The sequence below is a fragment of the Xenopus tropicalis genome, chromosome 2 (assembly GCF_000004195.4).
Source record: "Xenopus tropicalis strain Nigerian chromosome 2, UCB_Xtro_10.0, whole genome shotgun sequence".
Taxonomy (NCBI): domain Eukaryota; kingdom Metazoa; phylum Chordata; class Amphibia; order Anura; family Pipidae; genus Xenopus; species Xenopus tropicalis.
This window is the reverse complement of record NC_030678.2, coordinates 40,844,114-40,862,100: the sequence shown is the minus strand read 5'-3', so window position 1 is coordinate 40,862,100 and position 17,987 is coordinate 40,844,114. Positions and strand designations below refer to the sequence as shown.

General features: G+C 37.5%; 1 protein-coding gene across 4 annotated transcripts in view; it reads left to right on the top strand.

Moving 5' to 3' along the window:
- pola1 (polymerase (DNA directed), alpha 1, catalytic subunit) overlaps positions 1-17,987 on the top strand; it is a 151,903-nt gene that overhangs the window by 9,828 nt on the left and 124,088 nt on the right. For all 4 annotated transcript variants that reach the window (XM_012957632.3, XM_031896704.1, XM_031896703.1 and 1 more), the window contains exons 13-21: positions 117-191; positions 2,291-2,429; positions 3,919-4,073; positions 5,842-5,926; positions 6,436-6,497; positions 7,215-7,304; positions 7,623-7,739; positions 12,140-12,315; positions 16,151-16,280. In XM_012957632.3, coding sequence (XP_012813086.2) covers positions 117-191; positions 2,291-2,429; positions 3,919-4,073; positions 5,842-5,926; positions 6,436-6,497; positions 7,215-7,304; positions 7,623-7,739; positions 12,140-12,315; positions 16,151-16,280 — 1,029 coding nt within the window. The remainder of the gene's footprint in view (positions 1-116; positions 192-2,290; positions 2,430-3,918; positions 4,074-5,841; positions 5,927-6,435; positions 6,498-7,214; positions 7,305-7,622; positions 7,740-12,139; positions 12,316-16,150; positions 16,281-17,987) is intronic.

Below are 17,987 nucleotides of genomic sequence, written 5' to 3'. Positions count from 1 at the left end.
TCTACTCTTGACTTGTCCTTTAAATGCTCCCTAACAAGTGGTTAAATATGCCTGATTTTATTACCTTTTATGATTCTTCCAAGAAGCTAACGTATATGATTGATTGATTTTCACAGAAAGTTGAGAAGGATTATGCTTTTGAAATTCCTGATGTTCCAGCCAGCTCTGAATATCTAGAGGTTCGATATTCTGTAAGTCTATTCTTTTACTAGCCTACTTTTTAAAATCACATACTTTTTATTATGGATTTATAGATACTAGATATTACCCATCCCTTTGCTGCTGTTGTTTTCTGTTATCGTAAGATTACTTTATGGCTTGATTCTTATGTTTGTACCACATTTTTATTTGTGGTATGCATCGCCCTGTATGTCTAAAACCACAGATTTTTTTTTTTTTTTTTTTTTTAAATGCTGTAGAATTTACCATTTGCTTGCTCCCTTAATTAGTCTGGTTGGAAGTGGAGATATTTACTTCCAAAATCCCAAATAAAGACATTCTGTATTCTTCATACAGAGCTTGGCTAGTTACTTTTATATGTAAAATTTTTTTTTTTTTTGGTTAAATTGTTGGCACAGATCTTTTCTCTAAACAAGCCAATCTTAACCCTTTTGTATTACAGTAATCTTTACTCTGACCACAAAAAGGCAATACCACATAGTCCGCTTACTTGTTTTAAACATATTGTGCTTGCAGATTTGCAATCCATGTTTCATGATAAGTGATATCCTGCTCCTTGCCTGGAGACTAAAAGGATACAGGTGCCCAATTTGTAACAGGCTTATCCTTGCATTCTTGAATTTGGCTCCCTGCCAGTTATGTCATATAAGAAATCAATGACACTTATTGATAAGCTTGCAAGAGCAGAGGTCAAATAGACCAAACCATCACCTTATATTTCTTAGGTTTGTACGCTTTTGTTAAAGCAACGTGTGGTAACTTCAATCAGTAAGTCACAAACGGTTAGGTCCATAAATATTTGGACAGACACAACTTTTTTCTAATTTGGTTTTTTACATTACCACAATGAATTTTAAATGAAACAACTCAGATGCAGTTAAAGTGCAGACTTTCAGCTTTAATTCAGTGGGATGAACAAAATGATTGCATAAAAATGTGAGGCCACTGCATTTTTTTTTTAAACACAATCCCTTCATTTCAGGGGCTCAAAAGAAATTTACAAATTAAATAACTGGAAATAAAATGTTAATTTCTAATACTTGGTTGAAAACCCTTTGCTGGCAATGACAGCCTTGGACTCATGGACATCACCAGATGCTGGGTTCCTTTATAATGCTCTGCCAGGCCTTTACTGCAGCGGCTTTTAGTTGCTGTTTGTGGGCCAAATATTTATGGACCTAGCTGTAGATTGTGGAGATTCTGTGGTATTCCAATTTTTAAAATGTGTAGGGTGGAATATGAATGTATTTTTCTAAATTTGCGAATGTTAAATGTTTTGCTGTATTTTGTATGATTATGTGATTAGTTGTATCGGTTTACAATGCAAATGCTTACAGTTGTATTACTAATATAGAAGTGGTATATCCTGGTATATGATTAATACATTGTTTTTATGCTGCACCTATTGTAGTTTTGTTTAATAAGGATTTGGTGCATTCATTTATTAAAATACTGTTACCAAATTACAAGTGCTTTTTTTCCTTCCCATTTTTTGCTAATTTTGTTCTTTAAAAAAAAACAACTGGATAGATTGTAGTATTTGGTGACTTTAGTTTGGCAATGATAACATACACAATTGTATAGTTAGCTTTCAGTCTTCCTTTCTTCTGTTTCATGTTGTGGTTGTGTTTCACTGCTAGAGAATGCTTCCCTCTTGAACTGTAATTCCCTTATTGAATTTGAATGATACTATCCTCTCTCACTCTTTTCTTGTAAACTGTACATAATTCAAATCTTTGAGCCTTTGCTGATGTTCGTTGTCATTCAGGGTTGAAGTATTTGTGTTGTCTTTACGTAAAATAAAAATACCCCAATGATTTGTTGTGAACACTTTAACTTCAAACCTACACTGTATTGTAATAACCCACAAGTTATCTTTTTGTTTAAACAATAGCAAAGCATTTACAAATGCCACTTATTAATTCTATTGAAGTTAAACAGTGTATGTAAACCAACCCTTGTGCAAGAAAGCAGCTTAAAATGAGAGCCTAGCGTGATGTGTGGGTTCTGATCTGAGAATACAAAAATAATTACTAGAATTCTTGGACATAAGGTTCCCTGCCAGTTGTTTTGTAAACTGTAATTATCTTATGATATGTTTGCTTTGCAGGCGGACTCACCTCAACTTCCTCAGGATCTAAAAGGAGAAACATTTTCACATGTGTTTGGAACAAATACTTCAAGCCTGGAGCTTTTCTTGCTTAGCAGAAAAATAAAAGGGCCCAGCTGGCTGGAGATAAAAAGCCCACGTAAATATGCTGCTTCATTCTACACCATTTTTGTCTGTATTTATGTATTCTTGATTCTGGTCTCACAGCAGGTACATTGCAGCAATAGGAAGGTTTGCCTGTGCCAAAGGAAAGGATTAACACAGCAATCCCACCCACTTGCTTATGTTTTGATTTAAAGCTTTAATCACAATATTGTTAAGTGGGATGCTTGTTTTAGCCCTTCTTTCCTTGCATAGTGATTTACTTTTATTTTTACACAACATGTTTTATTTGTAATTGTAAAATGCCTTAGTGGGCCTAAAAGTACAAAAATATTGGATACTGTAAATTTTATCTTTTTAATATATAATCTAGGATTTGACATTGTAGATTTAAAAAATACCTCCTGAAAGCCTTTGAGGGCTTAAAGCCTGAAGCCCCCTTAAAAGGACTGCATACCCCCTTGTTCAATATAGGTTCAGTGGATAGGGCTTGTGCTAAACATACTTTTTCTCCATTTTGATCATGAAAAATCAAATTTTTTTTTAGCTAAACAGGAACACTGAAACTACTTTTTTGGACCATTTGAGGTAGTTAGATTACCAGGACATAGATAATCTCCCTGCATGTAGACAATAGTAGTCTTAGCTTTGCAATTTGCTCTGTGTGGATCAAGAGATAACAAAAACTTTACATTTTTCGTGGTGAAAACCTTAGTTTAAAATTATGTTCAGTGCAACCACTATTAATAGAGCTTAATTGAGTTTAACAAGGGGGTATACTGGTTATTTAATGCAGGCTAAGAACATTGGTGTAATCATGTAAATGGGAGCATGGCTAGGTAGGTTTTTTAGAAACTAGTATTTTTTCATAAGGCAGTGATCTCCAACCAGTGGCTCGTGGGCAACATGTTGCTCACCAACCCCATGGATGTTGCTCTCAGTGCCCCCAAACCAGGTAGACTTGGTGGCAAGTTTTGGTTGAATTAAACAAGATTTACTAATAAGTAGGGGTACTTATTGGACCCCTGCCATAAAGCATCAATACATTATACTGCTCATGCTCATTCCTGCCACACTGCCGGGGCTCTGAAGACCAACAATAGGTTTTAAATAAACATCCCTTTACAGATAGTTATTATGCTCAGAGCTCATACATACTTCTTCCTGTGGAAGACCTATGTAGGACATAATGTTCTGATAGCTTCAGTCAAAACAGCTGCTGACTGCTGTGGATAACGTAACAATTGACTTTAGTGGGAAACCAGATGGGCAATTTTAGTATGAAAGCTGCATCAGTTTTCATTTCCTGCTGAAATGTTAAAGTGGAGGATCACTTGCAAAGCTTCATATTCGTGTCAATTGAAAGAAGTCCATGGTAGAATGTGTTCTAATTGCCACTGCAAGTAGCTGTGCTAACAACACTTTGCATGTCATAGACTTTGAGCAATCTTAGGGTTAGGAGAGTTGTCCAGAGATGAGAGCACTTTTGAAAGACTTTGGTGCCACTGTGCTTCTTTCTATTGCAGAGCTGAGCAGTCAGCCCATGAGCTGGTGCAAGGTTGAGGCAGTGGTGATGAGGCCTGACCAAGTGAATGTTGTGAAGGATCTGGCACCTCCACCTGTTGTTGTTTTGTCGCTCAGTATGAAGACTGTGCAGAATGCAAAGACTCACCAAAATGAGGTTACACTTTCAATAATTTTGCTTTTTAAGAGTTAGTATGTCCTTATAGATATTGCACAGTGAATTGTAAATTACATCATCTTTATTTCCTGTTATCTCCAAGTAACAATTTTTTGCCTACAACACCAAAAAAAAAGCTGAATACAGTATCATTACTTACAGCAGTGCTATTCAGAAGTGTCATCTCTCCTTCTTTGGAGATGTCATCTGATTCTTTAAAGGACATGTAAACCCCACACACAAAAATTGAATCAGTGAACAGCCTCTTTGAAATATTTTCATACCTGCCACACTGGTTGTCCAGACGTTAATAGTAAGGCTGCAACGTCTCCTTAATCACTTAGATTTCCTTCTCCTCCTGTAACCCACTCGGCCCCATCCTTGGGAATTTGCTTTGATTTCTGGCTTGCCAGACATGCTCAGTTGTTCTAAACTCAGATTACTAAACACGCCCCCCAATCTAGCAGCCAGTGAAGAGATGGCATTGCTCGTTCCCATAGAAACTCAGCTCTAGCTGTCTGCTTCAATTTTTTTTTTCCTGAGCTCAGCTTTAACTGCAGTGCTCAAACAAGCCTGTATTCTTAATGAAATATATGCTGAATACAGGTCTGTGTGTGAATGCTGTCTGCAAATGTAAATGTATCTGATTATGTGTCAGAGGAAAAATGGCCACCGGGTGAAAGCTGCTATTTGCTTTAGGAAGATGTGATGGTGCTGGCAGATGGAGGGGATATATGCAGTACAAATTGTTATTTGGGTGGGGGAGATGTGCCCAACTGATATACATTGTAGGCAAATGTAGGCTTAAAGGAACAGTAACACCAAAAAATGAAAGAGCTTTAAAGTAATAAAAATATAATGCACTGTTCCCCTGCACTGGTAAAACTGGTGTGTTTGCTACAGTAACACTACTATAATTTATATAATAAGCTGCTGTGTAGCCCCGGGGGCAGCCATTCAAGCTGGAAAAAAGGAGAAAAGGCACAGGTTACATAGCAGATAACAGATAAGTTCTGTAGAATACAATAGTGTTTTATCTGTTATCTGCTATGTGCCTGTGCCTTTTCTCCTTTGAATGGCTGCCTCCATGGCTACATAGCAGCTTATTTATATAAATTATAGTAGACTTTCTGAAGTAAACACACAACTTTTACCAGTGCAGGGCAGCAGCACATTATATTTTAGTTACTTTTATACACTTTAATTTTTTGGTGTTACTGTTCCTTTAACATATCCTTTAAATGGATGGAGACAGCATAAAATGCTAGCACTAGGGAAATGTGTAAATGTATTCAGAATTACAACATTTAAGTATTCGATATTAGTATATTAGTAAGTGAATGAAGATTTTTCATAACGCAATATAATTGAACATAAAATTTTTTTCTTAATAAATGTGCACCATGCAGTACTAGAGCAGAAAGGGCTCATTTTTGTGAGCAAAGGTAATTGCATTCACCATTTTTTCCCACAAAGCAGCAGTTTTCCCTAGAATTCCAGCATCGTTGCAATGCACCTTATACAGATGTGTCCTACAGTATACGCCAAAATTAGTGCAACTTTGCCACAAGGCACAAGTTCCTTTAATGAATGGGGTTTAATGTGTAACTGTAGGCAAAAGTTCAAAAGGAGCGCCGCCCTACAAACTTTTTTTTTTTTTTTTATAGTTGTTTTCGGACAGAATTATGTGCAAGAATACAATGTGTTATTATTTGTCTCTTTTTTGTAATTTTTTTTAACCAATCTTCTGTAATTTACTACGTTGTAGATTGTGGCAATGGCTGCTTTGGTTCATCACAAATTTCCCCTTGATAAAGCACCACCACAGCCACCATTCCAGACACATTTTTGTGGTAAGTGATACATGTACTGGTCACCCATCTGTATGTAGGTGAAAAAGGGCTGAGCAATGCATGTCTGCTTACAGTGTCATAAATTGAATTCTGAAATATTTAGGAATATTTCACAATTTTCATGGGGAATTTCATGTTTTACGTATGACTATACACGCTGTAAAGTTTAATCTCAGTAATTCCTTGCTGTTGTCACATCAGTAGCTAAAATAAGCTAGAGCAAAATTTCCACTGTACTCCGTGTGATCTATTGCTATAGGGTTACATAGTGGTAGCCATTTTAGCCTTTGCCCCTTAGCGTCATGGAACTACTCAATGACTTCTGATATCGTTATATTTTACAATAGTTGAGCACAATACTTCCTGAATAATGTAATAAGTAGGATGCCTACTTGCTTTTCTACAAAAAGATATTTGTAGGGCTCACCTAGCTTAAGAATATACAGTGAACCACAAGCCGCAGACGGTTATGATTTTGATGATATTTTTTACCCCTTTCTTTCTTTCAGTTCTGAGCAAACCTAATGATTGCATTTTCCCATACGACTTTAAGGAAGCGGTGAAACGAAAGGTATTCAGGGTTATTTTATATTAAATCTTCAATAAGAACAAACCCATCTACTTATGCCCTTCTTAGGTCTGCGTAATATTTATATGTTATGCTTTAGACACATTTCTTAAGCATTACGAATATCTAGGAGACAGAACGCTAAAAAGAAAGACTCTTCCCTCGCAGCTATGACCCCCTACCCCTTTGCCCCAACCTCAGTAATTCAGTTTTTCTCAGGAGGTAGGGACCAGACCCTAACAGGCCTGCTATAGATCATGTTTTCTAGCTGGCTTGTCTGGTAACACATTGAAGATTTGTGATGTAGTGGCTTTAAATGCAGTCCAGATATCCACTACTCAGTCCTGTCAGTTGTAGTGCAATGTACATTGTGGCTCAAACTATGCTCAGCTGACCATTCCAAAAATCTGACTTATATTGTTGAAACTTTCGCTTGAATCCAGACTAGACAATATAATTAGTCAGGCAACAGGTAGTAAAAGCACTCTCCTTCCGCAGAGCAAGTCTTGAACTTTTTGCACAACCCTCATAGCTTCACAATAAACTTGGGCTGGAGCTGTGAACTTTAAACATGTGTTCTTTGAATATTGCATATAAAATGTTTAGGATTATGCATTGACATTTCACTGGAGGTCAGATAAAAAAAAGAAAACATCTGTCCTTTTTTTGACTTTTTTTTTCTTCTTTTCTAACTTTTTACTTTCTGTCTTTTCTTTACAGAATGCAAATATTGAGATTGCGTTAACTGAACGAACTCTACTGGGCTTTTTCCTAGCAAAAATTCATAAAATTGATCCAGATATTATTGTAGTAAGTATTAGTTTTTGAAATCTTGGGTCAGGGCCATATAATACAATAAATCTATTTAAATTAAAGAAGAAAATATTTTGATGAAGGCTTAACAGAAGAGTTAGAGCAAGATTGTCTTCAGTCACACAAACATGCTATAATAAAAAGTTCAAACCGTCTCTTCATTTTGCTGTGGAAATTCGTTATGTATTTGTTATGTAGCCATTGACCCAACAGGGTGGTACAAACCCACGTGTGACCAGAAAGTAAAACATGGGATAATTTTTTTTATTTTTTCCTAAGAACAAAGCAATATAATACTGTTCATTTTTCTTAAAGGGCCATGACATTTATGGTTTTGATCTCGAAGTGTTGCTTCAAAGAATTAGCTCGTGCAAGGTTCCTTTCTGGTCCAAAATCGGTAGACTGAGAAGATCTGTTATGCCAAAACTTGGGGTAAGGACGTTGTTGCTTTGGTTTTCATCATGGTGTACACTTTAGTGTGATGATTAAGCATGTTAAAGCCTGTTCAGACATCTTATTTAGAGCACTCATAAAATGCACCATATACCACCGAATCACCTGTAAAGTAAGAGAGCATCATATTATAGTCCCATAGATATTTATGAACCAGGTCAGTCTTATAACATGTCATTGGATGCCCATGTCTCTCTTTGGTTGGGTCTTAGCAGGCCCAGTGGTTTGCATTACAAAGAGGAGCATAGCGTTGTGGCAGTCTTTTTCCTTTATATGGTACAGTGTACTTGTTTGCCCTTCCTCACATATGGATATCCTCCCTCTCATTATGATAGTATAATGAGGCTTTGCTGTGATTTTCTACAAGAATGTTTTGTTAAAGGAAAACTATACCGCTTAAATGAATACTTAACCAACAGATAGCTTATATCGTATTAACTGACCTATTAAAGAATCTCAGCAAAATGGAATATACAGTGGCTTGCAAAAGTATTCGGCCCCCTTGAACTTTTCCACGTTTTGTCACATTACAGCCACAAACATGAATCAATTTGATTGGAATTCCACGTGAAAGACCAATACAAAGTGGTGTACACGTGAGAAGTGGAACGAAAATCATACATGATTCCAAACATTTTTTACAAATAAATAACTGCAAAGTGGGGTGTGCGTAATTATCAGCCCCCTGAGTCAATTGTAGAACCACCTTTTGCTGCAATTACAGCTGCCAGTCTTTTAGGGTATGTCTCTACCAGCTTTGCACATCTAGAGACTGAAATCTTTGCCCATTCTTCTTTGCAAAACAGCTCCAGCTCAGTCAGATTAGATGGACAGCGTTTGTGAACAGCAGTTTTCAGATCTTGCCACAGATTCTCGATTGGATTTAGATCTGGACTTTGACTGGGCCATTCTAACACATGGATATGTTTTGTTTTAAACCATTCCATTGTCGCCCTGGCTTTATGTTTAGGGTCGTTGTCCTGCTGGAAGGTGAACCTCCGCCCCAGTCTCAAGTCTTTTGCAGACTCCAAGAGGTTTTCTTCCAAGATTGCCCTGTATTTGGCTCCATCCATCTTCCCATCAACTCTGAGCAGCTTCCCTGTCCCTGCTGAAGAGAAGCACCCCCAGAGCATGATGCTGCCACCACCATATTTGACAGTGGGGATGGTGTGTTCAGAGTGATGTGCAGTGTTAGTTTTCCGCCACACATAGCGTTTTGCATTTTGGCCAAAAAGTTCCATTTTGGTCTCATCTGACCAGAGCACCTTCTTCCACATGTTTGCTGTGTCCCCCACATGGCTTGTGGCAAACTGCAAACGGGACTTCTTATGGTTTTCTGTTAACAATGGCTTTCTTCTTGCCACTCTTCCATAAAGGCCAACTTTGTGCAGTGCACGACTAATAGTTGTCCTATGGACACATTCCCCCACCTGAGCTGTAGGTCTCTGCAGCTCGTCCAGAGTCACCATGGGCCTCTTGGCTGCATTTCTGATCAGCGCTCTCCTTGTTCGGCCTGTGAGTTTAGGTGGACAGCCTTGTCTTGGTAGGTTTACAGTTGTGCCATACTCCTTCCATTTCTGAATGATCGCTTGAACAGTGCTCCGTGGGATGTTCAAGACTTTGGAAATCTTTTGGTAGCCTAAGCCTGCTTTAAATTTCTCTATAACTCTATCCCTGACCTGTCTGGTATGTTCTTTGGACTTCATGGTGTTGTTGCTCCCAATATTCTCTTAGACAACCTCTGAGGCCGTCACAGAGCAGCTGTATTTGTACTGACATTAGATTACACACAGGTGCACTCTATTTAGTCATTAGAACTCATCAGGCAATGTCTATGGGCAACTGACTGCACTTAGACCAAAGGGGGCTGAATAATTACGCACACCCCACTTTGCAGTTATTTATTTGTAAAAAATGTTTGGAATCATGTATAATTTCGTTCCACTTCTCACGTGTACACCACTTTGTCTTTCACGTGGAATTACAATCAAATTGATTCATGTTTGTGGCTGTAATGTGACAAAATGTGGAAAAGTTCAAGGGGGCCGAATACTTTTGCAAGCCACTGTATATTGGTAAATATTTCCCTTTTACATCTTTTCCCCTGATCCACCATTTTGTGATGGACTGTGTGCTCCCTCAGAGATCACATGGCCAGAAATAATGCAGCTCTAACTGTAACAGGAAGCAAAAGACAGAACTCTTGTCCATTAATTAACTGATGTGGCCTAGTATGTATGTGTGCCTTGGCTTGTTTGTGTGCATTGTGAATCCTATGATCCCAGGAGGTGGCCCTTAATTCTTTAAAATGGCAATTTTCTATATAGAATTACCCAATAGCACATTATACTAAAAGTATATATTTATGAAAATAGTTTATTTAGGGAGCTTTTTATGCAATATATTTTATAGAGATCTACATTGTTTGGGGGGTATAGTTTCCCTTTAAGAAATGTTAAGACAATGTTAAGAAATGTTAGGCAATGGTTTAAAGATGCAAAGGTTTGAAAAGCTTGGGGATTTTAATTTAGCTTCTCAAGATATGATGTAGTACTGTACTTGTGTAGTGAAGTACAGTGTGTACAGATGTTTTATCTGTGGTTTCTCATTAAGGCTTTGCTTCCTTGGTATGTTTAGCACAAATCATTCACCTTCTCTTTCTACAACCATTTGTGTTTGCTTATATATACAGTACAGGTATAGGACCCGTTATCCAGAATGCTCGGGACCAAGGGTATTCCAGATAAGGGGTCTTTCCGTAATTTGGATCTCTATACCTTAAGTCTAATAAAAAATCAACAAAACATGAATTAAACACAATAGGATGGTTTTGCATCCAATAAGGATTATTTACATCTTAGTTGGGATCAATTGCAAGGTGCTGTTTTATTACTACAGAGAAAAAGGAAATCAGTTTTAAAATTCTGAATTACTTGATTAAAATTGAGTCTATGGGAGACGGGCTTTCCGTAATTTGGAGCTTTCTGGATAACGGGTTTCCGGATAAGGGATCCCATACCTGTACTTGTTTGTAAGATCGGTAAAAAACATCTAAACAAAGCCACTTTAGGCGTTTTGACTAAAGCTCTACATTATTCTTCTTTGATGCTGAGGTCCTGATGATTGCATTATATAACTAAGCAGGCCAGAGGGATCTAAAATAAAACAATCATTATTTTTTTTATGTAACACTTCTATACATACATAAAGGTTAAACCAGCAGAGATCTATTTGGTCAACCAAGTTAGCAGCTTGTTTGTGTATGGGCCAAAACGCATTGTTTTCTTGACTGAAATCTGATCATGGCTAGTTTAGATGCTGATAATTTTTTTCCTAGGCTGGTTGCTTTAAATGGGTCCTCTATGTAATTGATTGCTCAGAGGTGACATGGCCTAGCAATTTAATTTTTTACGCATGTTGTAGGCATGCCCACATGCTTGGTGTGTAATTACTGACTAACGCATGCTGTCCAGCCTTTTAAAAAACAATTCACATGCTGTATGGGGGAGAGCTTCATCTTGGTTATACCTTTGGAAGAGGTGTAGTGAATTGTGCTTGTTTGTGTTTACTAAACCTTTCACTTCCAGTCTGTTAAGTGCATTAGAGCAGAGGAGAGAGCCAGCAGCACTGATCCTGGTCTCTAGCTTCAAAACTAAACTTTTTATATAATAAAGACTATGATCTGATGGTAACATTCCCTTTAAGCCCTATTGGTGGCAAAGAAAAAAAAATGGAGGCAGGATCCCTTATCTGAAAAGCCCCAGGACCCATGCATTTTTATACCTCTACTAAAAAATACAAATTATCTTTCACTGGCCTGTTCCCATCAGCTTATTTTAGGGCTCTGGCACATGGGGAGATTAGTAGCCCACGACAAATCTCCCTTGTCATGGGTGACTAATCTCCCTTGTCATGGGCGACTAATCTCCCGGAACTACCATCCCACTGGCGAAAATGTAAGTCGCCGGTGGGATGGCACACGCTGTGCAGGCAATTCCGGCAAATTGCCGAAGTTGCCTCGCGAGGCATGTGCCATCGCACCGGCGATGGGATGGTAGTTCGGGGAGATTAGTCGCCCGTGACAAGGGAGATTTGTCGCGGGCGACTAATCTCCCCATGTGCCAGAGCCCTTACAGCACTATATCTCCCTCCTGCTCTTGGCTGCAAAGTCAAATTCCAAAAGATAAAACCTAAAGAACTTCTGAGTAAACTGATAGCACAAGATTCACAGATTATCAAAAATCTGATGCTTCTTGAACTTGCAAAATATACAGAGTGCATATGAATTTGCATGGCGAAAACATTATCCCCAGCAAACAAAACTTCACCTCTGTGAGTACAAACAAAACATCTTTTTGCTTTTTTTCTCATTTCTGAAGGGTCGAAGTGGCTTTGCAGAAAGGAATGCAGCTTGTGGTCGCATCATTTGCGATACTGAGATTTCTGCCAAGGAGTTAATTCGATGTAAAAGCTATCATTTGTCAGAACTGGTACATCAAATATTGAAAACAGAGAGAGTTTTGATGCCACCAGAAAACATCCGCAATGCATACAGGTAAGTGGAAATTACAAGGGCTTGCTTAGATAGGTTAAATATTATACTGCAGATTATATTTTGTATTTTGATTATATTTATTATATCTCTTTTTACTGGAAAACCGCAAAAGTATTTTTCTATCAAAAGTTCCATTATCATACCTTTTATTAGCTAACCATGCCCCTGTGATATCATGGCATGCCACTCCTTGTTATAATGTTATGGTAGTAACTTGATGGGTTTTGTTGAGGAGCTTGCGTCCAGCCTGCCGCAAGCAAGGCAGTGGAGCTCACTGATTAACACTAGGCACATGTGCACCACTGTAGTAACCCCAGAGAACAAATCATTTTCTTCTTTTCATTGTTCAACCTGCAGCTGTCTGAACCAACTAATTGGTTGCTATGGGTTACTGCCCAGTTGCAAATTTTCCCAGTTTGTTAAAGAAGCCCCAGCAAGAGGCTTCAAGCAGAAACCCTAATACCTAAATTATAAGAATATGTTCTTGGAGCTTTTATGTCCATTATACAGATATATAGCCAAAAGAATAACTGTTCTGGTTCAGACCCAACCAGGACACTATCTGCAAGGAATTTGTATGTTTTTCTGCATTCTCCGGTTTTCTCCCACACTTCAAAAACATACCAACAGGTTAATTAGTTTCTGACTAAATAAACTATAGTGTGTGTGAATATGATAAGGTACTTTAGATTGTAAGCTCCTCTGGGGCAGGGACTGATGTGAATGATGTATAATTTCTGTGGTAAAGCACTGCAGAAATGTGTTTGAGCTATATAAATAACAAAACAAGTAAAAATAAGTGCTCTTTTTTCAGTTTTTAGAAATTTGTTCTTGGGATTGCTATGGTTATAAGAGCTGCAATTGTGAAAGGCAAATGTTTTTTTTTCAGAAAGGTATTTGTTTATTAGTAAATGCCTGTCTAAAAAGAAAAATCAAGCATTTTATTTTATTTTCAAAAAAAATTCCGATAATCTTTGTTTTTAACCTTGGAGGCAATGAATATTTCATTTAACGATACAATGCACCTTCCCGCCTAACCTTGAATAGGTCATAGGCACGACATTCAGAAGCAAAATTGTCTTTAGTATAGAAAATATATGCTGACAAGTATATATTCAGCTCAGTGACCTGACCAATCTAGTAAACAACAACCTTTATAATGGAAGAGGGAGCTTTTTACATTGAAAATAATGCATGGAGAGAAACTTTAATGATACATCACTTTAGCTGTGAAAAAACATGACAGTCTGAGTGCTTCTTTAAATGTAAAAGCTACATATTCCATTATACAGAATTGGCCTGGACACCGAACTAAATACGTACAGAAAATTGCTCTTGCCTTGCACAGGAATTTTAAGATTTTGTCAACTTGCGTGTGTTTGACCTCTGCAAATTCAAGGTAGAAACCAGCGATTCGCTTCTTTTGTGACTGTTAGGTACTTGTCTTACCTGACAAATTACTAAATGGATATTTTTCTGCTGCTCTTTTTATCATTGTTGGTTTGGGAATTTATTAAAATTATTTACAATGACAGGCCCTATTAATATAATGTGGAGCAGCTATCGCATATTTTTGTTCATATATATATGCTAGCAAATGCCTTATACTAATGTTATACCTCAATTAAGTCTATTTGTATAGATTATTTAATCATGCAAATTAGCTATTTTTTTTTTTTTGTTTTAACCACCTCGTGGGAAAGTGGGTCTTACTGGTGATCAAACTTGATTATTTTGATCTATGCATTCATGTAGGGATTACCTGTAATCTGCTAGTTACATTTTGCAGCATCAGAACTGCTGCTTAGTGTGCTCCGCCTGTAGAGGGCTTTGTTACTGATGGAGGCAGGGCTAATATTAGGAAAGGCAGCTTAGATGTGGCAACACAGGGGTATGTTGCATATGTGTTTGTGATAACAGTTATGGGATCTATTATCCAGAAATCCTCTCACAGTAAAAACTCTTTTTTTGCAAAATGCCTCCGATAATAGCACTCTTTCTTGCATTAAAATCTGTTAGTTTTTTTTAAAATAGCAAACTGATTTGTTTAATATTTAATTTAGAAATTTAATCTGGGGTTAGATATATTACTAGTTTCCCAGGTGCTTATAGCTGTGTGACCTGTGTTGCAAGATGGAGTGATGTCATCCCCCTCCCTTCCTCTCAGCAGCCGGTCAGCAGAACAATGGGAAGGTAACACGAAAACAGCTTCCTGACACTTGTGTTGCTAAAAATTCTCCCATGCCCCTAGTGGTAGATATGAGAGTAACACTGGATAGTAAAATACCAGATTCTGGCCATGACTTCTTTGAGTAGGAGAAACAGTAGCTTATCTAAAAGCAATTACATTGTGAAGTGCTGGCTCTTTATGAAAGCTCAGAATTGGGCACAATGGTGGTGATGGTGCCTACACACCAATATTACAGCTAAAAAATACATATATTGGTTTAAGAATAACATTTTAAATGGTAGAATGAATTATTTGCAATGTACACAGTGTAATCTAGTAATTAAAACGAAGCCTTAAAAATTATGACAAAATAATTTAAACATGAAATATACCCAAAAGGATTGTTTTGCTTCATTAAAAAAAAAAAAAATAGAATAAAAATAAATAAAATTATTTGCTTAAAATTAATGGTGGGATGTAATCCTGTAATTCTAATTCTGATTTCTAGATAATATACCCTAGTCCTTTAACATATTTATACTTCATTTTCCAGCTTGTCAATATTCACAGTATTTATAGCTCTAGTCACATTCTCTGATAGTTTAGACTGCCTTCTCTCACTTATTCTTAGTAAACCATATGAACTGTAACATTTAAAGAGAGGTTTGTATTTTTAGCAGTGCTGCTCAGTTTATAGGTCTTGATATGTAGGTTATATCACGGTTTCAGTTTACAATCTTAATTTTCCTTACTGCGCTACATGTTTTGTGATTTTTGGCAATGTCCTGCTTCATGTAATTTACAAAAGTTTGTTGATCTCAGTGAGTGTTTTTGGTTTAAGACCTATGAATAGAGCTGCCCATCAATATTTTGAAATAAATCGAAAGAAAGCAATAGCAAGGTGGGCATACAGTGTATGGTAACTTGTGAGTATATGTCTGTACAGCACAGGGGCCAGTCAATGGGATACTGATGAGAATTGGTCAGTGTGTAGCCACCTTAAAGGGATAGTTAACCTTTAATATGTATGCAACTTTTCAATTGGTCTTAATTTTTGATTTTTTTTTTTTTATAGTTTTTAAATTATTTGCCCTCTTCTTCTGCCACTTTTCAGCTTTCAAAGGGGGTCACTGACCCAGACAGTGAGACTACAGTTACACTGTTATTGTTATTTTGTCTAACTTATCTTTTTATTCAGCCCCTCTACTACCCATAAATCAGTCACTCTCTCAAACCACTCCCTGGTTACTAAGGTAACAAATAGTGGCTGAAATACCAAACTGGAGAGCTGCATAATAAAAATAAAATAATTAAACCACTACAAATAATAAAAAATTAAGACTATTTGTTAACTAAAAGTTAACTCAAAGGTGAACAACCCCTTAAAGTAATGTTGCAAAGAAAGTTTGTGTGCTATTGAGCCAAGCTGGATAGAAAGCCATGGGTCAGGGTTGCTAATTTACATCACTGCAGTGACCTTACTGCATCTTTCCCCATGTACTATTTAACACCATTTTGATGCCTTGTTTTTATGTAGTTCTTACCTCATGACTGAAAGAAATCATGCAGACTTCTCTGTTTGTTTTTAATTATAGCATATTCTTGTTTTCCTTAATTAGCCTGAACACAGAATGCATTTGTAATCCGATTCTGTTCCCCTTGCAGTGATTCAGCACATCTTCTTTACATGCTGGAGAACACCTGGACTGATGCAAAATTCATCCTTCAGATCATGTGTGAGCTGAATGTTCTTCCCCTGGCCTTGCAGATCACAAATATTGCAGGCAATGTCTTGGTAAGTAATTGCTTGTTATAGAAAAGTTTAACAAAGGTTTTAAAGGGGTTCTAGGGCTACTTTACTTCTTTCCAAGTACACCCACAAAGGGGAGAAAAAGGTCACATTTTTCACATTGTTATAATTGTTCAAACATTGGACCTACTGTGGTGTGGCTAGGTAGTTAACTTAAATTCGTCCAAACCTATAACCCCTGAAGCAAAGGGTTTGTTACTGATTTGCATTGTTCGTGGTAGGAAGGAATGAACACTATGTGAAACACTTTTATGATCGATGTTGTTTTCTCTCAAGATAAAGTTCCTTGCAAGGAGATATGATTACTCTTTACAAGTCCTTAAGAGGGCATTTCAGACAGATAGTCACATAAGAAAGATCAATTCACCAGAGGCCTCCCCTACCAAAGGAACAGAATTTTCATTTAAAGCAGTGTAGGTGGTTTTTCACTGTAAGGACAGTGAGGTTGGGGAATGCCCTGCTATATAGTGGAACAAGGACAGCACTCCTAGGATTTAAAGAATTGTGAGCAAAATGTAAATGCAAAAACAGGTTTATTACTCGACGTTACGGTCTCACACAGACCCTTCATCTTGTTTTTCACTTCAGATGAAGGTTTCTGTGTGAGACTGAAACGTTGAGTAATAAACCTTTCTGTTTTTGCATTTACATTTTGCTCACAATTCTTTAAATCCTAGGAGTGCTGCCTTTGTTCCAGTTCATTTTGTTTGGTACTATATATAAACGTCTGTGTGTGTATATGTATGTAATATGTAATGCAGTGAGAGTATTACTGCTTCATGGGTAGACGTGCCTTCAGTGGCATCTGCATTAATGTGCAGCTCATACTAATCTCCCTTGCCTGCCAGTTGACCGTTATATACATTGTGGGTCCACATGTATACCCAATCCCTATTCTACCTGTGATAGTGAGCTGTAGTTTTATCTGTGGACTTAACTGTTCTGAAGGTCTGTTTAAGCAGGTCGTTTTTACTATTGGCATGGAACAACTTATTCCTCCGATGCGCCCCTGTCTCCCAGCACTGCTTCGCTCTATGCCCTATATTGGGCTGTGTGTATCCACCTACGGGCTTTGAACTGATCTGCTCTAAATGGCTCGTTTCTACTTTTTTTTTTTTCTTTTTTAATAATGTGCTGACGCTTATTCCTCTGCTGCGTGGTACTCTTCGCCTCCAAATCATGACGTTTTTACTTACTGGTACCGGTGGTTACCATAGGTCAACACCATGGCAACGGCTGTACCAGTGGTTAGCGTGGGCTCCTGGCTTATTCAACTCTTTTTGGTTGTACGGATCGGATAGATTTTTCTTTTGGTTTTTGTTTTTTCTGCCGATTCTGTTCCACTCTGGCTCATATCCTGACTTGATACAATTTGTGCCTGAAATGCTACTTGTATTTTTGCTACATTTGTGTGTTATACTTATGTTTCACTTCAGCAATAAGTGTCTGGAGGATTTGTTACACTCTCTTTTCATGTTTGATCTACCATTTTATTACGCTTTTTCTTTTCTTTTGTATACAAGCGGTTTCCATGGTTACGGACACTAGATTTTGGCGCCTTTTTTGTAGTGGGCTATTTAAGGGGGGTTGTTTGTGCACAGTCTTTTGGTTTGTCCCTGAAGAACACATTTAGGGGCACATTTACAAAAGCACGAACGCTCCGAGCGTATTTTCGCCGTTTTTTTCGGGCGT